Source organism: Arctopsyche grandis, chromosome 5, assembly GCF_051622035.1.
Source record: "Arctopsyche grandis isolate Sample6627 chromosome 5, ASM5162203v2, whole genome shotgun sequence".
NCBI classification, from domain to species: domain Eukaryota; kingdom Metazoa; phylum Arthropoda; class Insecta; order Trichoptera; family Hydropsychidae; genus Arctopsyche; species Arctopsyche grandis.
The window spans coordinates 33352101-33375892 of NC_135359.1; the positions used below are offsets into that span (position 1 = coordinate 33352101).

Sequence of the window (23792 nt, forward strand, 5' to 3'; positions counted from 1 at the left end):
CTAAAAGTAATATGTTCATTTTGGTTCGGTGATTATTCCGCAAAAAGCGATCTCACACAAGTCACTAAAATCTCGATCGCGGAACATCTGGCATCCAAAAAATTCGTCAATCGAAATATTGTATTAACGAGTATTCAAGTGCCAGATGTTCCATGATAAAGATTTTAGTGACTTGCGCGAGATCGCTTATTGCGGAATAATCCGTTTACCGTTCATTTTTACAGTCAGTTTCTGTTAATGTATTATTTTAATCGGTGACTATCATATGGCCATATGAAAATAATTGTAGACAAATGTAGGGACATTTGTGTACTATCACAAACATAGACGAATCCAGAAAGTGTCAAGGAGGGGGCCATTTTGAAATTAAAACTTATGTGATTTTAGATTAACTTTACGATATAAATAATAGTAGATATGATACTTATATTGAAGTGATTTTTTTTAAAGTAAACTATTGTGGTGTAAAACCCCATTCAGGAAATATGAAAAATTTACAATATATATGAAATTAAATTCTTCCCAAGGGGGGGGGGAGGGGCATGGCACCCATGGCACCCCCCTTGGATCCGCCTATGATCAGAAAACTAACAAATAACAGAGCGAAGCTAGTAAAAAGCTTTTACAAATGAACCTTTTTGGTCATGCTAAGTAAAATAAACGTTACACATAGTTGATGTCAAATATTTAGGAAAAAGTCATACAAGTAATCAATCAACAACTCATGCATATCCGAAGACACGACCCTCAAAGCATCTTCGCTTTAACAATTAAATTCACACCAGATGTACATAAGCTTGTCAGTTTTGAATACAACCATCGGTTAGTCATTCAACCCAGCTATACAATAAAGTCGAACACCCCATTCGTGTATGTACTTGTCAACAATAAATAACTTCGTTATAACTCAACTGAGTTATCGGAACCTCTGCAGTATACATACTTCCTCTTTCTACACAACAGCAGCACACAACCAACTGTGTATACACTGGCCAATGACAGCATTCCCCTACGCATATATTTTTTAAAGGAATTCTTGTTATATCAAGAATTTCTTCGTTTTTTTAGAATAATTATAATATTTCAAAATTCTGACTGTGAATCATTGATCTATTGTCATTTTAAAAGTATTTAAAAGTAAACGTGCGCATTGAAAATGTCTTCAGTTATGGCCATAAATTAGACTGCTGCGTTTTCCCACCAAAACATGACAGAATCGATACGTTAACCTGTTGTAAGTTATTTTATTTATCACTATATTTCTATTTATATCAATATAAATATCTCACATTCAATAGAAACTTAATTTTTGTTTACGTTATATTCAATTATTCTTGTAGATTTGTAAATCCTGTAAAAAATAATAAAATGAGTGAAGAAATATTTATAAGCCATCCAGTGAATTCTTCTGCTGCTTCTACCAAAAACAAAGGCAGCAGTATGCTGTCGAGAGACGATTTTGATTCAGGTCCAGTCAGCTTAGATCTCATCGAGGACAATCTTTGGCTAGGTATTTATTATATTGCGTATTATTTACATTTTGCATATATATTTATTCAAACAAAAATTGTCTTTCATAATAGGAAACTTGAAAGCAGCTTGCGATTCTGCGACTTTGCACAGTCGTAAAATTACTCACATTTTGACTGTAGATTCGGTACCTCTTCCTCGAGCGAATTCAGAGCTGAAAAACATTACAACAAAATACGTTCAAGGTGTTAATTTTAATCTTTTTAATTCGTACGTCTATTGATTTCATGAAAAATTTATCTTAAATTTTAATTATTTTACTATTAAGTTGCAGACATTCCAAAGGAGGATTTAATTTGTCATTTTACAGAAACCAATGAATTTATTAAAGAAGGACAAGAAAATGGAGCAATTCTAGTTCACTGGTTAGTTATTACGCAATGAATGATTTTATGTACATATAAGATTTATTTTTTATTCTATAAATTTTATTTTTAGCTATTTTGGCATGTCTAGATCTGCAGCTGTTGTTATTGCATACATGATGGCTAAACATAAATTATTATTCGAAGAAGCCTTTTATATAGTTAAAGCTAAGCGGAGTATAACATGTCCGAACAATGGCTTTATTTCACAACTTAAACTGTATGGACAAATGCAATGTGTTCTTGATAAAAATCATCCAAAATATAAAAAATTTAGGTTAAAAATGGCAGCGGAAAACTTTCGAAAAGGTGTAACTCTGTCCCCAATTTAAATTATATAAATAGCTATTTTTTTTCTTAACCATGTATAATCGTTTCAGTAAAAATCCTGTCTCAAAACTGTGCAGATTTAGTAAAACCCGACCCGGGCTTAATTAGGGAACGGCCCGATCCTCTCGTTTATCGTTGTAAAAAGTGCCGCAGAATTGTGGCGTCTCAGAAGAATATAATTTCACACATACCACACAACGTCAAACTGATGTTGAGTCAAAACACGGCAAAGAAGAAAGAAGAAAAAGCCGAGGGGCAAGAAAAATGGGATTTGACTTGCAACAGTCAAAACTTGATCGATAAACTCAAAAGCTTGGCTTGCAGCAACGGCAGTGAAGATCCCAACAACGAAGCCGTCGTTCTTAAAATCGAAAGCTCTGACAATATTCTAAATAAAAGCTCTTCCAGTTCCGAAGGAGTCGAAGTTAAAGTAGACGAAATACAAACTAACCACGGAATGGATACGCACAATAAAGATATTCCAGAAATTTGTGTTCAAACTTACTTTATAGAACCGTTGGCGTGGATGAAGGACATTCATAAGAATGTTCAAGGGAAACTCTATTGTCCAAAATGTTCAAATAAACTAGGCAGTTTCAGTTGGATAATGGGTATTTATTTGATCTCATTGTTTAATGTTATTTTGTTTGTAATATTATAAATTATTGCAAATTACGTTTGTTTTAAGGTTGCCAGTGTCCATGCGGAAGTAAAGTAGCTCCTGCTTTCTATTTAGTGCCATCCAAAGTGGAATTATCCAATGTCGTCCAAAATGTTCAAGTCACCGTCTAAAAGTGACTCGTTAGCTTTACATGTTCATAGAAGAAGGCGGGTTGTACGAATTCGTTCCAATTATCAATAACAACAATTAATTTCAACGCTTTATATAATGTAATAATAAATTAAATGAATTTAGTTCGTCGTCATAACCTAACCTAACCCACATTTCCCATATTCACGTACCCAATACATAATTCAAATTAGAGCACCTGTCCGATTGTTTAGAAATAAATTATTTGGAATAGTTCATTTACATCCATATTTATAAATAGGCTTATTTATGTGCTTGTATACGATTCTGACATTGCAATATGAATTTTGTTTGTAATCAATAGGCGAATAAATTGTGAAAGATATTTTTTTTACTTTTATTAGATAACTCTCATTGAGACATTCATGTTTTTTTCTTACTCTTTTGAGGCGTATCTGTTTTAATTATGCCGTTGTTTTCATAATAATCATAAATTAGAGGTGAGGCCAGAAGTTCCATATATGAATGCTCATTCCCACTCCTCCTCGTAAGAGATGTGCAAACTTGGATCGTGTACTGATTATTACTTTTACGCATCTTTTCTAAGGAGTGGGGGCAGGCTTTTATAAATGGAACAATCTCTTAGCATACACATACTACCGGTAGTACCAACAACTTGTTTTCGGTACCGGTATCGGTACTTTCGGTATTGTAATCCCTAGTGACGACAACACAGTGTATTACCCATATTCGTTTTTTTTTACAGTGCTTTATATTGAACATTTTTGACAATGCTTTATGTTCAGTGTAAAGTCCGTGAGTGATTTGTCGTGACACCGACTATTATAGTACGGCGAGCGTTATCGCAGATACACAGACAGACACACAAAATACACAGATATTATATATATATATATATGATAATTTAATAATTACATTAGTCACAAATCGCTCTAACTTGTGTTGAATAAACATATGTACAATGTTAATTTTTTGTTGAAATTATTGGATAAGATATTGATGGGAACAATTGTGTTTTTATATAAGATAAAATGACCGGTTCGGTGATTTTTCCACAAAAAACGGTCTCGCACAAGTCACTAAAATCTCGATAACGAAATATCTGGCACCCAAAAACTCCATCTTGGACTTGAAAAAAGCCCATCCTTGAAGAACAAACTTTGCTCTATTATCAACCCCTAATATTATATTATTTAATTGAAATTCATAGTATTTAATTCGTTTTAAAATTTTATACCCAATCTTTGTTTTTAATTCTGTTCGCTATCTGGTTAGGTAGGTACGGTCAATATTAAACTGATTTATTAGGTTAATGGATGCCTCTTAAATCGAATTTGTTCGAATTATAAGATATGTTTAATTTATGTTAGGTTGGTATTTATTTGTTAACTTTACCGAAATTGGTTGCTAAATATACATAGGCTAGATATACATACATGGGTCATGAACTGGGCAATTTCATCCCCTAAATGAAAAATATCAAATAATAAAATACAAAGTAGAGAATGTCTTACACCTATAGTCAGCACCAATATATGTAGGTATATAAAAATCAGCCGCAAATACAAAATATCCCTGCAAGGTCCAAACGGAAGCTCAAAATGCCACTCGTACATCACATTCAATTACGAAAATAATGATTATACATGATAAGCTCGTTTGATAATATAGAATAATAAAAATTTACATACCTGTCGTAATAAACTACTTCTAAAATTATATTCAACGCCGATTATTTAATTTTGGAAAAAGAAATCGTGATATTTTTTTATATATTGCCAAATTATCGTAATAGTCGACAATTTGGTTTTTGGAGATTTTATAACAATTTGCCATTTTGCTTGTTATCTGACGCAATTCTACATATAAATAGATCGACAGTAAAAGTAATAATCAGACTTTGGTGGCCAGGATGCTTTAACTACTTTATCGCCACGCATTTGTAGAAACCGATTTGATTATTTTATAATTTGTTTAGTGCCAACCCTTGACACTACCTCTTGATTATAATATAAACTAACGAAAATTATTGACTTTTAAATTTCTTTAGTATCACATGATATTTTTAGATTTCACTGTGAAAAAACCAAAATTAATTTCGAGTCATAGCCTTAAATACGAAGGAGCGCGCACCGGTGCGCTTATGGCGATGAAATTGGCTAACCTACAAAATATAGTTTACTATAGTCAATTACTGTCCTACAAAGCAAGAGAGCAAAAAAAAGGTTGACAATAGTGAACCATTTTTGTGGGTTCTCATCCTGCATCCTGGCCACCGAAGTCTGGTAATAATATACATATACCTACATGTGTATTACTATAAGCAGTTCCGGTTTTAGGGGGGGGGGGCTGGGTCGGGTGGCGCCAAATAAGTTAGGGCGCCACTCGATGTGTCAAAGGCGCTTTAAAATTTAAAATTAGAGCGCCAAAGGCGCCTTTACTTTCTAAACTCAAACATTTGTACTCAAAAAATTCTATTAATTGAGTGAATGCGCATTCCCTTCTGTATTTTAATTAACGTTTCCCTGTGGCAAACACAATTTAAATCTTGTGCTATATGACGCTGCGAAATCTTCTGTAACATGGCAAACTTTTTTCGATATTGTTTTCACTATGTATTTTCAGCTTCAATATATCGCTGGAAGATTCTAGCTGATTACGTACAATTATATTCCTAAAAAAAATATCTTGGTTTCGAACAGTTAAACGAATATTCAAAGATGTGGGGTTTTTTGTATTTTGTACACAATCTACTGGAAAGAGAAGATCTTCAAATTAAGCTCACTGCGAATTCAAAATCTGATATTATTAGCAATGAACTTATCAATTGAAAAGCCTTTCTTTCAAATATAGTTCAAGGTAAAATCCTCATCGTATTAAATTTTATAAAACAGCATAATTTAAAATAATTATATCCAAACATTTGGGTTGCTATGCTTTTGGTGACACTACCTGAAACTGTAACAAGGACCCAAGCCTGTTTTTTAGAAAAGAAATAATTTTTTAAGGATGATTAGAAAAAATTGTCCAAGGGCGCAATTTGGTCTTAGGCCGGCACTGACTAAGAAGTTATGCACATATGTAAATGTGATCATTGGTAATGCTTACCCTTTTTTAACTTTTGGATATAACGTATTAGGTACTAGACTGTTTTGAAATATATGTATGTGTGTATGTACAATATTGTCTACAGTAGTCATCTGATTCGACAAAGGTTCGAAGTGTGTAAATGTTGAGAGGCACTGGGACTGGTGTGAGTTTTCTTTGTTGGCCGAAAGTGCTCCACCTCTCTCGTAAGCCTCCCTCACCACTGGCTCTTGTAGTGTTGCATAAGCATTTTCGGTAACGATTTCGATTACCATTCGAACTGACGCTACTCCTCAGTCGTAACCTGGAGTTTCTCGCATACACTACAATCCTGAACCAATAGAACAACCAGGTATCTATCATCTCATATTTCATTCCACTTCATGCATACATACTTTACAAACAAAATGAATATCCCTAACACTAATCAAACACTCGCAGCATTTTAACTTTCTTCTTTTCTTTAAAACTTTTTGAAGTGCCATGAATTCGAGTAGATTCCTTTTTAATTAATAATTTGAGCTTCGTTTGGGTATTTCTCACTTTTCATAAATTTGACTGATTATAAAACTTTTCAGTGCTAAAACTTTTTGAATAACGATGAATTCGAATAGCATTTTTAATCATATGAGTTTTTTGGAATATTCCTCGCTTTTTCATAAATCGTTCAACAATTAGAAAATTCTTCAGTGTCAAAAAATTCTTCATTTCTTTTCACATCTTTAAAACTTTTTGAATAACGATGAATTATATGAGTGTTGTTGTTGTTTTTTTTTAATAATTTGAATGCCTTAGTATTGGTTTGTAATTTTTAATATTTTACTTATTCAATGTTCTATTTTCAGATAAAATGAAGTTTTAAGAATATCTTTCACAGACGATACATTCAAAATGGCTTCAAAGTTATTCATTTTGTTCGCATCTGTCGCATTGTTGTTGAGCTTCTGCCTTTGCGAACAGAAGAAGAAGGATCTGAAATCGACCACTGAAAGGTTCGACGATTCGGATTTCGGAATATCTCTGTTAGATTTGGACGAAAACGGTGCAAAGAATGAATCGTCGACCAAGAAAGGAGACGGTTTAGCTGGTGCCATCATCAAAGCGGTCAAAGAATTCAGATCGGATAAAAGAAGTAGCACGGTCGATTTAAGATCCATCTTCGGTTTCGGATTCAGCGACATATTCGGCTTTATATCTCAAACTACGAAAAAGACCCCAAAAAAGCGATCGGTCGAAGATTTCTTGATAACGTTCGCCCCGAAAAGCAGCTCTCTAGCGAAGGACGAAAAGATTCAATTGGACTTCGACGACTGGTTCAACGACAATTCGGCTGAAAAGTTGAACAAGTCCAAAGACGAGGAGTTGGAGGGAGACGAGCTGAACCCTCAACAAACACCCCGTTCGAACATCAACAAAATACCCAAGAAGATGATTCTGAGCAGGCGCACCAAATCCGTGGACTCGAACGTCGTAAAGGTCAACAATAACAATGTAACATCGAGTGAGAGTGATTCGAAAGTGATCGACGACGATGAGGACGAATTGGTAAAGTCGTTGACGAGTGCGAGACTCGAATCCAGATATGCATCCGGTATTGAGGGAGTGTTGGATGTGTACAGTGTAAAACGCGTGCTCCAAAATTGGGACAGACTAAGACGTGACCTCAATCCAGAGTGCGGGAGACACATGAGGACCTATCTCAGCGGCTTGGTCGACGAAAAGTTTTGGGCTTTGAAAAGTAAGTACATACATATTACTGACATACCTCTAGCTCTTCAAACATTATATCATCCACGGGTGTGTCGAGTTGACGCTCCACGTCCCACTTTTAAGATAGCTTTGGGTTCTGTGTGTCGCCATCCGAATGCATCCAAGTGTATCCAAAAAGATACACAGGTAGATACGATCGCTAGGCGTTTCGTCATAGTTAGATCGGTGGAAGAAATGGTCGTACAACTTCTGCTATCGAATGATTTACAGTCAAACCTACTCCCTCCTATATAGCACGGTAGATAAGTTCAATGAGATTCCTATAAAATGTTTTCTTACATTTGTTTTCGTATTAATACGGATTTGATTGATATACGACATAAGTATGGCTCAGTGGTAGCGTGTATGTGATAGCACCAAGTGATTATTGGGTTTGAGCCTGCTATACTGCTGTTCAGACCTGGGTGTTTGTTAGTCCAAGTTGATCGTTTCACATCAGAGTTTGCCAATTTTATCTGATAATTGTTGAAACGGTTCCTTAAAATTGGCAAAAAATCATCCTATCTGCTGTCACAAATCTTCTGTATGTACAATTTGTAAAAATTTATGTTCAAATCTAAAATCAATAGATGTCTCAGTGGATTAATTCTTTAATTAATTAATTAATTGTTAATTTCGTGTTCTCCAGCTTCTCGAAATACAGTGATTTATGTAATAAAAATGCTGCTTTGTTTGTAATTACTTGTCCAGGAAGGCGCATTGGGGTCTTCCTATCAAGCCTTCCTGGTATACATATAAAGCAAGCTTCGGAAACACGTATAAAAAATTTAAACTTATATTAGGGTTCACGATTGTTCGTTTAATTTACTAATAATCCAAATAAAACTACAAAATATATTATTCATAGCAGTTTTTATATACATTTGATGTTAGTTTTAACAAATTCCATTACTCTATGACATCCTGATATTGAACAACGACCGAAGTATACACTTCACGAAGCTCCACAGTGCTTTCGTAAATTAAATTGAGTGGAATATAATAGCAATATGATTTTATTTTTAAATTTTAAGCATACGTAAGTGGCCAACTACTACTGTAATCTCTCTTCTGTAGCATTTGATACCACATGATTGTACGTTGAAATGCTGTCCAACCGAAAGCGGCAGTTTACATAATTTTAAGCAATAAGATTTTATGTGTAACTACATACATACATAATATTATACAAATGTATCAACCGAAAGTAGCAGTTAATATTATAGGTACATGACTAATTGTCGATCCAAATGTTACACATTCTAATCCTGCAATGCTATAATTACTTATACATAGATACTAGTAGTGTAAGGTCATACCAGTTTTTTCAGAACCGGAAGTGACACGAATTCGATATTTATTTCTTTGCTATATTTTTATTACTGTTGGGTATAAAGTCCTTGAATCAGTGCACTTGACTCAAGGTGGCATGAGATTATCACAGTACGATCAAAGAGTGCGTCAAATAACGGGAACATTTGAGAATTGATCAATTTCAATCACGTTTCGGATTTTTATTCAGATTTTCCGCATTGCGTTTTCGGAATTCGGATGCGATCGTAATCACGCTCGTGAGTCAAACAGTTTTGAAATATTATTTCAAGAGAAATTCTCTGTGCAATTTCAGCACTTGTTGGTGAAATTTGAGCACTTAAGCGGTTTTAATGTCAACAAGCCAAATAAAATCGCATTGAAGGGTTGCCACAGGATCTATTCCTAATGTTGAATGTAATTTTTGGGTACCTGATAGTAATTGAGTGTAATCATTTCGTCGAAAGTGTGTCAATAATGAGTGGATAGCATCACAATGGTTGTTCTCACGAGAGTTTGCATAATACACACTCGTTCATGTGGATACTTGCTTTTGTTACACGCACATCTTATTCGTAGGTATATTCCTAAGTATATATTATACTTATCCAGTCAATATGTATTTAAATATTTATCTTAAATACAAACACTTTCCGGCGAGACAATACACATACATATATACGTAATTCTTCAGAACGACACAGAACTTAGTTCACTAAAAGTTTAGAGAAAATTAAAAAAGAACGAAATATAATTCCTATTTTATTTACGAAGGCTCTATGCAAATTCAAGCTGTTGATATACGGATTTTTTCATTGACAAAAAATTCAACACGTTTTAAGAGCACTTGCGTCTCAACTTAGGACTATTCAAGTTGTTAAAGTAAACATCAAACGTATTCTAGTGGAAAAATAGCCAATTTCATGGATTAAGAATTTTTTCTCTAAAATCATGAGGATTTAAACCAGTCGCGAGCTCGTCTATATGGGCTGCGGGCTGCAGCCCTCCCAGTGTAGTATATGCGAACTATTTTTGTCATCCATATGGGTTGCGGGGCTGCAGACCTCCCACTATAGTACATATATATCTACACGCTATTTTTGTTTTCAATTGGTCACTGGTGTGGTCAACGAGCTTGATTAATCTCTGCAGCCCCTCCACTATGACCCCTTTCGAGCCACCACTGATCTGAACCCATCCCTTCCTTGATTTACGCGTTTTTTTTCGATGTATGTAGGCATCACAAACTCGGAGCATTTTCTGCTATTTAATTCCATATTTATTTTATTTATTTTATTTTATTTTTTTTTTTTTTTTATTTTTTATTTTTTATTTTTTTTATTTTTTTTATATTGATTGCATTAGCGTTAAATCAAGGCTTTTTATTGTTATTTGTAGCTTATTTGGGTGCCTTAGTTTGAGTCCTGCATTGAAGATCAGTCAGATTGTTTTCTATGACTTCAAATGTATGTATGTATTACAAATAGCCAGTTTGCATATCCAAATTCATATGTTTCCTAGTCAGGTTGATGAATGGTACGCAAAGTTCTGTTGGATGTCCCACACGTACAGCTCCAAATGCGAAGAGTTGATAGATGACGCCGTCAATTTCGAAATCGAAGTAATTTAGCAATCATCAAAGTTATCAGAGTAGCAATGCAATGTATGGACCAATGCAATGCGCCCTTGGCGTGGTTGCACAAAATTTAAGGTTACCATATATCATAATAAGGAGGTCAGTCGTTTCATGTCTGTGTCAACAAGCAAAATCTTTAACCTAAAATCGCTTCGAGTCTGAGAGCCAAATTTCCTAATGTTATAATTTCCAAGTGTCGCTTGCAACAGCTCTTCGGAGTTTCCAAAGCTTTTGCATCCAAACGCAGATTAATCTCTTATTCCTAACGCAATGCGATCACACTCAACTTGAGAAAAGCCATTATTCGTGCTCTTGATATTTGTGCGTTGAGAAATGCACCTACAAAATTAATCAACACCCATGAAATACTTATAAATGTGCTGTTCGATCAGAAACATACGTAAATAGGTACATATATCGATGATAGGCTTAGTTTTTCAATATCCTAGATGTTGGCAAATCAGATGAACTGAAATGGAAGCAGCCTGATCCAAAAGTATAACATTTCATCTCCATATATATGTAGTTCGGTTCAGAGTATTCATGAATGTTTACGTAGTTGGAAAATTTTCATACTAGTAAAAAATAATGATCGAAGGTGATCATTGTCGTTAATACTATTATTAATAAGTATGTATACATATACATAGATAGAGGTCAGGCTAGTTTTCGAAAAAGTGATAGAAATGAAAGATCGAAGGCGATAATTGGTTTAGACTACTTTTAAACTTGTATTCACTTGTCACTCTATTGTGTCAAAATCAATCTACGTCAAAATTTTTCAACCAAAACGTGTCAATTAGATGGATCTACTGAAGTGACGTCACATGCGAGTCCTTTAATCTTCTTGACAGAGGTAATTGAAGCGACGTGTGACAAGCATGTGACGTCACACACGTGTGGTAGACGTATTGACGCAACGTACGTCAGTTTGGCAAGGAACTGGACATCGAGAGTGGATTATTAGAAATTTCGGAAAATGTTTACCGAGAATGTCGATTGCGAAAATCCAAAATATATTACAAAACGCAGAGCGGTGAGAGGCGGAATTCGAGTGCCGAAACCGAAATGCACCAGACACCTCTTTTTTTTTACCACTCTGCCTGCTCACAACAATATGGACTTTAGTAGACATGTATATTATGCAACCTGAATATTTATTAAGCTATTACTCATTTTATATTAGTAGTACATATGTGTTTATACACATGTGGCGTTCTGTGATCGAGCCGAAAGATACACAGTGGTATTCAATTACGTGAATCGTTAATCGATTATCATTATTGATTGGTGTTTTTCCTCTTCACATTCGACGGGTGATTTTGGAAAGCAGCTGATGTGTGGTTTGAAGTTAAAATAGATTTGCTTAGAGTATTTTTGGACGATCGATTGCAGAAGCGCAATTAGAGTAAATTCCGGTTCGAACTTAATTGCTCGAATGACACATTGCTGGAAATACACGAATCTCAATTGCCGGAAAAAACATCAAAGCTATGAAATCGCTATTTATTTGCATATTTTTTTAATGAGTTTTTAATGACTTGTGTAAAAATTATAAGTCGTAGCCGTCAAAGCTACAAATCAACAACTCTAATGGCTGCCGTCAAAGTTGTCTGGTTCTGGAAGCGTCTTCTCGTTATCTTTATCCTTATCCCTATCCCGGACGAGTCCCCAAAATATGTGGGAATTCATTGTAAGGACGTTTGATAGGAAACAGGTGAAATGCAGCTTACATAAGAAAAAGTAGTTTATTCTTTCTGTTTTAAAAATTATATCTCTTATTGCCTTCGATACTTTTAAACATGCGAAAAAAATGTGGCATGCCTTGCACATATTCATGGCACGCCTAGTACATGCCGTCCCAAAATCACCCACCTCCTGGAGTGTTTCCGGTAAAAAAATATGCTTGCTTGGCAGAGATCGATAACGGTGTATCCCAAATATGTATGTAAATGTGGGAAAACCCCCACAGCGGGGAGCCAAGCACACGACGTGCCGTTCTTCCCCGTGTGATTTCGCCCCAACATTCGAGCAATCGATTTCCAGCAAGTTATCTTAACCAACCAGTGCATTTAACCCCCCCCCCCCATTTGATTTTGTCAAAATACTAATTCCAAACAGGAATGTTTTTTTTTTAAATTACAGAATGTAATTTAAATTTTTGGATAATAAAATAATTATTTCACAGTTTTTCAATTAAAGGCCATAAAATTTGGTATATTTTGTTGTGCTCTGGCTTGACCGTAGACGGCTTTTTAAATTATGGTATTTTATAGCATTAATCTATCCGGGCAACGCCGGGTAATGCCGGGGCTGACGATTTTAATCGGGACGACCTCAGACACACCCAATGTTTCGGTTCAGGCGGTCAATGTCGTCGAAACTAATCCAAAAGTTGTATAATGGGCGTTTAAATACATACAAGAGTTGTAAGGTCGCAAATTCGCGATTCGAAATTATCATAATGATGATGATGTGTGTCACGATGATTTCGCACAATCGAGTGCGAGATCTGTGAGAAGACCTTCACGATAGATCAACACTTATCTGACACATATAGAGGAAGCTAGGTTCAAACTTGTGCTAGTATCGATTGCACAAGCGCGTTCGGTATTTAGTAATTTGATATTATTTCGTTGTATGTATGTAGAAACGCATAAAAGATCCAATCGTATGTTTATTTACATTTTTAAATGCCGTGTGAAAATAAAAAGGTTATCGTCTTTTGGTCCAAATTTGTATTGAATAAATTATGGTTACGAGTTTTTAAGTGAGGTTTCAGAATAATCTTCTCTGACCAATGGAAATCGCGTATTTTCATTTATATGTACTGCTTTTTTAACTGAAATGGCGACTAATATGTGTAAAGATTTGGAAATGTGTGATTGAAGGCTAGCTATCAAACTACCAAAGGTTCGTTTCCAGTGGCTAGCTACAGCTATGATCATTTTTTCATTATATATGTATATTCCAGGGGTACGGAATTTTAGATCAATATTATGGCATATTGACTTACATATGTACATGAGTCGTTTTTAACGAAATCAATTTCAGTGAAAAAAATGATTGATTTAAAAAACTTTCGTTATTTTTTTATATATCCTTCTTTAAAAAATAAAAATTGTGTCAAAAAATTTCCTAATTGATGAAAGAAAAAAATAGGAATTAAGTTTTTTTTATTAAAAATTATTTATTTCTCTTTCATAATACGTATATTAATATGTATTTGTATATAATATGTATTTACAGTATAAAACAGGATTTATTAAATATGTACTATATGATCAGAAAAGATCGGCGTTCGATTGATGCTTTTCGCACAAAAAATGATTCACTATTGTCAATTTATCTTGCTTTGAACATCAATAGAGCGGTCTATTGTTATTTAAAAAGCATCTAATTCAAGTCATTCGATAAATCGGATGGTATGTTTCTAACTATCTTTTAAACTAGCTTTAAAACTAAATAGCTTGTTTGTTTTTAACTATCTTTCTTTTAGCATAAACTAGCATTGCTAACTATTTTTTATATAATACTAGTGTTTTTACCCGGCTTCGCTCGGTATTTGCAATATAAACAGCCTCAACATGGCAAAACAATCTAATAGTAAACATTTATTTGTTTTTTTTTATTAAAATTATTTGATTCGAAACAATATAATATTTAACGATGTCGATATCGTCGTCATAGTAGCTTTGATTTGTTTCCGATGTTCCCAACAAACCTTACATACTTAAATAATTACAAAGTATCTTTCGAAATTATATATTAGAAGAAGACTAACTGAACCCGGCATGCGTTGCAAAGCCACAATAACGCATGCAATTCCCGTTCCCGTTTGACGTTCCCGTTCCTGTACCCGTTCCCGTTTCTCGATGTGTTTCGATAAGTGTATGTTTTAGTTTCAAATTAATACTTAATAATCAAATTAAATTACAGCAATGATAATTTGTGGGAAAAACGCAGGCGGCGAACACATTAAAAATTATTCAATTGTTTGTTTATTTTAACCTAACAACTCATTGCAATTGCAATGCCACTCATTCCTGTTTTCCCGTTCCCGTTCCCGTTTTTCGGCGATTTTTTTTACAAAAACCACCTTAGGCATACACACAATAACTTATGTAAGTTTCATCGCAATTAGTTGAATGGTATAGGAACGCTTACGTGATAGAGAAACAGACAGACAAACATTGATTTTTATATACATAGATTTCAGATTGAAAGATTTTAAGCGATAAATAATCATACACCGGAAAATGACCTTGTTAATGATTCACAGTCGAAAGTTAGCTTTCCAGTCTCAGCACCGGTAATGACGAACGACTCGTCTCAACTATCCCCAATTTCCTCTAATAATGATCGCCGTTAATGACGACTGCCGTCGTTTAGCAGTGTCAATATGTCCAAATCGAAACGTAGGCATTTAAGGGTCCTCGTTTATACCAAAGGTCGTTAATTTCACGCCGAATCGTTTGGAAAATGATTGTGAATCACAAATGTATTGTCTATTTCATACGCATTTGCGAACAGATTGCGAAACACGCAGACTATTTCGAAATACGTCCATATGGAATTTATTAATTTGGCACACTTAAAAGTTGCAGAGGATTGTTTTGAAATTTCTCCGGTGAATATTTTTGGCACATAAGAAAAACTTACATTGTATATCTCTATATTGTACAATATCGATCGGGTGGCACCGGTTTTGCACGAAAGTTTCGCTACCATATATAATATATGTATATCGCAACCGTTAATCAGATCTTTCGGTATTCGACCTGTTGTACAATATGCATATGTATAATATAATAATATATAGCAATCTTTTAATTTCACCATAACTATTATGCACACTCCGAATATGGATGACGGGTATAGAGCAGCAGTTTCCGTTAAAACAGCGCTTGGAAAGAGAATATGTACAACGAAAAGCTCTTAATTTGTTTTGATTTCATTTTATATTATTTGGCATTCAAAATTGATTGTACTTAATCGTCCAGTTTTTCTCTTTTAGGTACAATTAGAATTCGATCTATAGTTATTAGGTACTACCTATGTATGTTATGTACATGTAGTATTACTTAAATATCGTTTAAATTGTGTAAAACAACACGTTATTAATTCCGGGTTTGATATACAGGGGTTTTTTGTATATGTAGCAAGTAAGGACAAATGTATATAAATAATAAAATAAAAAAAATATTGTTAAGGGCCTTCCGGGTCTTACATGCAGGAAGCTGATAAATGAGACATTTTGAGAAATAAGCCAAAATATGTATACATTGAATACTAATTTGTTCCATTTTTTCGCATTTATTTATGTATTTTATCTTATTAATAATTAATTTTATATTAATAATATGAGCCGTTGTATTTGAATTCCAATTTTCAGTTACAAAAACACTATTACTGTTTGACTTAATTCACAAATTGTCATTTATTTTAATTCGATATGTCCAGAATCTTGAGAAAAGAAGAATAAGCTTATTAAAAATCACCAGTAGTATTAAATATTGTTAAACACAAATATTATATTTATTATACATATGTAATTTAACGAGATGTTTCTCGAAATGAAGAAAAGTGGAATTATGTCACTTATATGATAAAATAATTGTCATTTTGTATTATTATTTTATCTATGTATACATATATGTAGTAACAATAGGTGAAGTTTAGTGATTATGCGAAAATTTGATTTTTATTTTTAATCTGTTCTGTTACGAAGTATTGAAATTGGTATCTATTTGATACTTACATACATGTCATATGGAAATATATGTTAAATCTGAACATTATATTCGCTGTAGTATGGATTAAATAAAATAAATCAAATTTGCGAATTAAAAATTGATTTTCCCAACACTTTTTTCCGGATAACGACAAACAGTTGATTTCATAAGGGCATATATGAAGATACTTGTATAATATAAGCAAGGATTTAAAAAAAGGATTAGATTTTATGTTTATCTTTATTGTAATGTCGATTACTACCCACGTTGAATTTGAAATAAAAGTTATGTTATTTTTGGCTGATTAATCTTATGTTATTTGTTGCAAATTTATTGTGCAAGGTCTGATATTGATACGTGTCATTCATGTTAATAAGTTTGATATAATTTTCTGAATCTGAAATGAAATTACTCGTTAAAAATAATTACTTAAAATATATCTTGAAACCAATTAAAACTATTTTTAGTAGTGTTAACTTTTTATATCGAGATTTTCATCTCAAATGTGATGATTTGTCAAACGGAAGTGCGAAGCTGTCGACCCTTAAGTTGGCTTTCAATTAGAATATTTTTTTTGTTCAATGCCAATAGCTTCATCATACGTAATTGAACTATTCGGATATGTATTGATGTCACTTGTCACTGAAATCATCAATGATTTGGATAAATAAATTGGCGGGACGTTTCAAGGCAAATCAACTCGAAGTTATGGGAATATTTTATTGCGCATTACACATATGTATGTATGTAGATTCATATGTAAATATATCTTATGATGCGGATATGTCAAAATGCAGTGTTTGCACTCGGTTTATAGACAATGGTCGAACATGTGCGATTATAAGCAAACATTCAATGAAAAGAGAGTAAGGAGTATTCGTCCATTGAAATGTAAAAGCGAAAGTTGTCTTGTGACCATACTTCACATCACCTCACGTACAATTTTTGTGACGTTTCCGATATCCATATACAGTCATTTAACTTCAACCCTATTCACTAATATTTTTATATTTATAAAGATACATATATTTTCAATACAATCTCTACTAATTTCGCATAGTGAGGCACGATTGAGATACACATTCGTTTGCGGGGAATGAGATCAAAATTGTATGCCTGGAATGTTGACTTTCAAGCCAACCGTTGTAAAAAAGTCATACATTGAAATGTACACACGTTTGTTTTTTGTTATAAATATATATGTATGTTCGCTAAAAAATAGCCTAGAGGAATACGTATAATGTTTATGTTTAATGACTTCCATTGTTCTGAGACGCGCGCGCTGTGAATTCAGACAATGAATTTCAGTTTTTGATATAAATATAATGTTCTTAGTAATGATGATGAATGACGTGAGGCTCTGTAGAGTGTCGTCGTAAAAGAAATTGACTTTTCAAAGTGAACTTTATATTAAAAAGTCATTCATTTAACATTATTAAAGTCAGTCAAATGAATTGTCGCGCGGTTTGCTCGCTTAAGTCACACCTCCCACCACTGAAAAGTGACAGATATCTTATATTTCTTGGCACCTTGTCTTATCTCTCCATTACAATGAACATCTGTGTATGTTTTTAGCCAATTTATCGCGCACTTGGTGGATTGCGTCGGTAATTATGCGTATATTAGAATCATGTAAATGTACATATGCAAAGCGATCTCTTTCGCCGATGCTTGTCTAATCGTAACACGCTAATTTTTGTCTATCGATTGAAAGGCTTAATTGGTCGTAATTAGTGTAACGGTCGTTAAGGATGCTTTCCGCGTGTTTCGAAATCGTCATCGTCATCATCATCGACGCGCCAAACTTTCATGTGCAAGCAAACGTGACGTATGTGCGTTCATATACGGTGTAATAAGCGAGTGAACTTCGATTGTGCGAATTTCCGAATTTTGACGGAAGCAATTGTTCCGATTTTGACTTAATCGCGTCTTGACCTTTGGTTTGGCGAGACAAGACAAGACACCGCTTTCAATTTTTCCGATGATGCAATGACTGCCGGCTGACGGCAAGGTTGCTTTTGGGCCGCCACTTTCTTTTACCGTATTTACACGAACATCCATTTAAACTGGAGTGGAGTCAACAAACCAATCAAATCGTCATTTGTACACATAATACATTTATTGACGATGAATACACAACGAAAAAAAAAATCATATTCACAATGCAGAGTTTGTTTGAATGTTTGATTCACGTCGATTAAGTTTTTTTTTTTTTGTATTAGAATGTTTTATTTAAATAATGCAGGCATAAGTGCTATAATATATTACATAAACTGAATTTTTAGGCGTTGCTCGGGTTGACAATTCGGGCGTTTATACATCCATGACTACCCGGCCCTGTATACATACGTCTACCGTGCAAAATAAAACCCTGTTGATTTGCACAAATATACAAACATTACTACATAAGAATATAATTAAATACCTAAAAAACTCTGGCTGGGATTAAATTTCATATGAAGATCTAATGTTTATTAAATTTTGATTGATTGAAGATTATATCGGTTTATACTTTTGAATAGGCGAAAATTTTGATCAATGGATCTTCACTAATGTATGTTAATTTCGGTTATTTCATGAAATTTTTAAATACATAATGATATTTAAGTAGATTTAGTGCAGGCATCGGCAACCTATGACCCGCAGGTAACCAATTGACAAACCATTTCAAATGACCCACTTGAGCTAACCGGTTAAGGCTATAGTTTTTTTTCGTATAATAAGTACCAACAAATTATTTTTTTAAACATTTTATTTAAAAATATGCATCCGGTCAAAAATGATTAGTTATCTAATGACGTAATTGGCATCGTACGAAGAAAATTTATATGCAAAGGCATATATGCAACAACTTGAAGATGTAATGAAAATGGTTATAAGATCGTTAAAAAATAGTAGCACAATCTGCATTAACACACAAGTGCTTCAACGGTTTTTTGGAATAAATTGAATCCAAATATGGAGATTTGCTGCTTCATTCTGAAATACAATGGCAAATTTGATGATGGTTTTACCAGTTTTTCATCTTTGAAAAATTTTTGCCATTTTGTTCACGTTCGGTTCTACATACTTCTACGTATAAATCTGAGTAAATATTTTCATATAAATATAGAAGCAACTAAACTATCGAAAATACATACGCTCATATTCTTCTTAAGGTGATTAAATATATGATATTATAATTAGAATTAGAATTTTGTTTCATTATGCTTATTTTAATTATTATGCATATTTTAATTATTTTCTCAATAATTTGTTTCTTATTAGATATTCACTAAAATATTGCTTTGAAATAAAAATATCCTCCGACCCGAAACATCTACTCAATAATCAAATTTTGGTTGATTTTGACCCGCAGACAAAAAAGGTAACGAATATAATAAAATCATGTAAATTCAATAAATCTCAGAACGTCATCTGAAACGTCATCGCTTTTAAAACAAATTCCAATTTATTTAGCAACCGTCGAAGTGATTTTCTGGCATAAACATTTTAACCTGAAAAGATATAAAAAATGAACTTGCAGAAACTGTTCACTTTTACGAGCTTTTGTTTTGAGTGATGTGTTATTTCTCCATCGAATGACATTCTGCACTTTACAAACAAAAAAATGAACACATAGACAATGGAATCGTGTCCTCCGACCCAATTGTGCAATATCTAAGCTGTACAGAAAGTCTGTCTCTATTTCATCCACACAACAACACAATTGGGCAAACGTTTTTAACGTTGATGATCCAAATACGAGAGAGAACTGCGTAATGGAAGGATTAGGACTGAGTTTAGGACTACATAGTATCTCTATCTTTACCATCGGATTTTGATTCATTTTCAAAGCGAATGACCGTTGGAATTAATTGAGTGGAAAAGTGAAATTTAACCGGATCCGACAATTTGATTCGGCAACGTCACGATCGAGATCGAGTGCTATAAAAAAAATTTGCACGTTGTTTCCTTGTGTACCTACGCATATTCTATCCGCTTGTTTTGAAACGTTCAATTTTCTGCAATATTACAACACGGCTCGTTAATTTTGGGGACGAGTGCAAGTTTTAAAGCGAAACGTCTACTTAATTGTGTTTGCGGCGAGATGACTTTCGGTAACGAAAACGAAAAAGTTACGTCGTAATGTCTGACAAACAGCTGACGAAACGTTTAAGCAACGATCCGTACTATCGTCCGATTATAAAACCGAATTGGGTTACTCTTGCTATTTAGATACCTATTGGCCAACCTTTCTGTGTCAAAGCCCTCTATAGTCTCTATATAATGCTTTTTTAATTGCTCACTAAAACCAAAAAGCAACTTATTTTGTTTTGGGTTTGTTTCGTATCCGCTCGTTCGTGTCTCCGATAAACAAAATTTGAATATTATAATTTTTTATTTATATTCAATATCAATACATGAACTTTCTTTGAGAAAATTTAAGCTCCAGATTTTAACTGATTTGTATTTCCATAGTATGTATGTACATATATGTATATACATATAAGTCGAGCTTTTTATGTGTACTCTTCTTAATTTCTTATCTCCCAAATCGCTCGATAGATTGATCTGAATCTTTTTCACATATAATGGGCATGATGAATTTTAGAAATCAGTATTTTTTAAATATTTCTTTCTTTACCAGAAGTAATACTTTTACTCCCAAGTTTCGAGGCTTTACATGTTCAGTGTTTCGTATATATGCACATATGCTCAAGTTTCAGCTTATTTTAATTTATATAGGGGCTTCAGATTTAAACTTAAAATTTCCAACTTCTTTTCATTTGCATTTTCTACCATCATGGCAATTACACCATGAAAACCACTGCAGGGAACAAATACCTCGTTTTTTCAAGCCTCCCGTTATATAAATAGTGGCTATAATAAATAGTGGCAATAATTAAAAATCTAAAATAAAAAATAACTATAATACATTTATACATGTTGATATTTGTATATGATCGGAAAATACACGACATCACATATCATCTGAAATATTTTGTGTAAATACAAATGTACATAAAATGAAAGTTATGATGGTAATGGATAGAGTTGGTTGATTTTGTATTAAACCGACTCAATAATCAATTCAGATAAAATCGCAAAATTCTTATAAGAAATGGTGAATTTTGAATGTTACCATTAAAATTTCATACTCGAAATAATCGATAAAATTCGATGATTATTTTTAATTACCTCAAAATTGTTATGTTAAAAATTGAGACGTTCTAATATACGTATCGTCATAGCTTATTTTTAATTTAGTTTTGCCTAGTGGATCTAACCTGCAGAGGTATTTTTTGACAAACGCATAAAGTAAAGTTAGGTTCATTAGGCATAGCTTACATGTGCATACATACATTATAAGCTTGAATAGAAATAGTGAGCCAAATAATACTGAATGCTAATGTATGTATACTGTAATTAGCTAGACTGCACTTAGCAATATTTAAATCCGATGAAGACTTTGAAATGTAAATTTAATATCCTATGTACGTTAGCATAACCATTAAAGAGTAAGAATAAACAAGCTCTCGACTTGTGATTTGATAAATAAAAATATGTACTTTGTATTCTTGTTGGACATACATATAAGAAGCAAATCATAAGATATATGTAAGCTTTTGAGCTTTGGGTCTATCGTAATTATTCGAAGTATACAAAAATTTTCTTAGATATGTATGTAGGTACATGCATAATTATGTACAGATGTGTGTACAAAAATCCTGTTCCTTATGCCTCTGATTGACCACATGGATTATACTTAATGATGATTCTGGACAAATTTAGGACAATTTTAGTTTATAGGTACCTACATAGAAATGGTAGTTTATGGATCACATGACAGTGTTGTAAGTATGTACATATGTATGTTAAGTACACACTGTTCATTAACAAGAATTTACTGTTCATCTCGTCACAACTTTCTCCCGACTTCTACGAACGTCAATTTTGGGTCAGTGACGCTCCTCATTGTCGTAATTTCTTTCTTCTCGATCATTTTCAATGTTACTTAATGGACGATCGTAATATCCCGTAATGACGATCGCACTTTCTCATGACAAATATTATGATGTTTGGGAAAACTCTTACTTTCTAGATGCTGGATCGAAGTTTAACGATCGACACCTTTCTTTTGTGTTCAAGCACTCATGACTGTTGATGTTGACACAAGCCTACTTGCATTTCCTACTCGGTCTTTTGTCGGAACGATTGTTATTAGCAATATTTGCCATTAGTGGTGCGCTCAGAATGAGTGCGCGACATTTGCATAAGTTATTTCAATTTTATTCGGCCAATGTAATACTTTTGCCGGTGTGCGGAAGTGGAACGATTATATAATGCGATATAATTTTATTGGCATTCCAAAATTCTGAAATGTACTCGATCGTATAATCTGGGATGTGCGAATAGCTCTTTTGAAATTTATTTCGTCAGGTGAAATGTTAAACCAGTGAAGCTTTGCAACACTAAATGTTCCTAGTCAGACAGTCACATTTTTTTTTATTATTAATAGCCGAGTGAAACATAGAAAAGCCTTGAAAAAATCGTCCAACCCTTCACAGTCAATATAATCAATCAGCATTCGTCGATTGTTGACATTGTATGTAATATTAGTATGTGTATCACTTGATATAATCAACCTGTAGATATATAATGCAAACAGAAGACTTACGATCTTTTCACGCGATGATTTATCTAATGATTTTTTTATCGAACGTTATACTTTTTAAATGTGTCAAATGTTAAAAAAAAGAAAGAGATAGGATTATGCTCTCGAAGCAATAGACGTGCACGAGAGTCATTACGTGGAGCTTTTTTTTCCTCATCTAACACACTTCTTTTCGCATACATATAAATATGACATAATATTATGCAATACGGAATAGAAGTCACGGGCCGTCTGAAAGTTATTAATTAAGGTTATATATTTAGATGAATAAGCAACTTTGTTTTTGCATGATGCAGTTGCGACACACATGTCATTGTGCAATATTATTGCCAATGCAATTTTGATTACAATAACGTTGCGTTGCGATGGAAATTAGGCTATTGATTAATATCGCTTTCCTTACATAAATAGATGAAGAGATGGGCAATTAATCACACGAAATGTTAATTCGAGATCTACTTTTCAGTGGCGGTTCTTTCATTCGGTTAATTTTTTTACGGTATAGTTTTTCATTTCAAATAACTTTTAAGGTGACAAAATAGATTCGTAACAACATTTTTTTTTTCTTTTTCTTTTATTTCCGAACAAGCTGTGTTCATTCTGTGGGTCATCATATTAA

The 23792-nt window shown here is 33.4% G+C and overlaps 1 protein-coding gene and 1 long non-coding RNA gene across 3 annotated transcripts in view; one reads left to right on the top strand and one right to left on the bottom strand.

Moving 5' to 3' along the window:
* LOC143912065 (uncharacterized) overlaps positions 1–23792 on the bottom strand; it is a 569875-nt gene that overhangs the window by 18072 nt on the left and 528011 nt on the right. The gene's annotated exons all lie outside the window — the stretch shown is intronic.
* Positions 686–3963, top strand: MKP-4 (dual specificity protein phosphatase MPK-4). Of its 2 annotated transcripts, none has more exons than XM_077430681.1 (7): positions 686–1234; positions 1341–1510; positions 1584–1715; positions 1799–1895; positions 1969–2204; positions 2276–2836; positions 2914–3963. In XM_077430681.1, exons 2-7 carry the CDS (start codon positions 1369–1371, stop codon positions 3015–3017), a joined length of 1272 nt encoding a protein of 423 aa, XP_077286807.1. In that variant the 5' UTR covers positions 686–1234; positions 1341–1368; the 3' UTR covers positions 3018–3963. The 2 variants fall into 2 exon arrangements, with proteins under 2 accessions (XP_077286807.1, XP_077286808.1); XM_077430682.1 differs by having other exon boundaries at positions 933–1234; positions 1805–1895; positions 2914–3360.

Coding starts and splice junctions, on each gene's coding strand:
- MKP-4 (XM_077430681.1), top strand. CDS start 1,369: ATGAGTGAAGAAATATTTATAAGCCATCCAGTGAATTCTTCTGCTGCT. Junction 1,511..1,583: donor CGAGGACAATCTTTGGCTAG/GTATTTATTATA, acceptor CTTTCATAATAG/GAAACTTGAAAGCAGCTTGC. Junction 1,716..1,798: donor TACAACAAAATACGTTCAAG/GTGTTAATTTTA, acceptor TTTACTATTAAG/TTGCAGACATTCCAAAGGAG.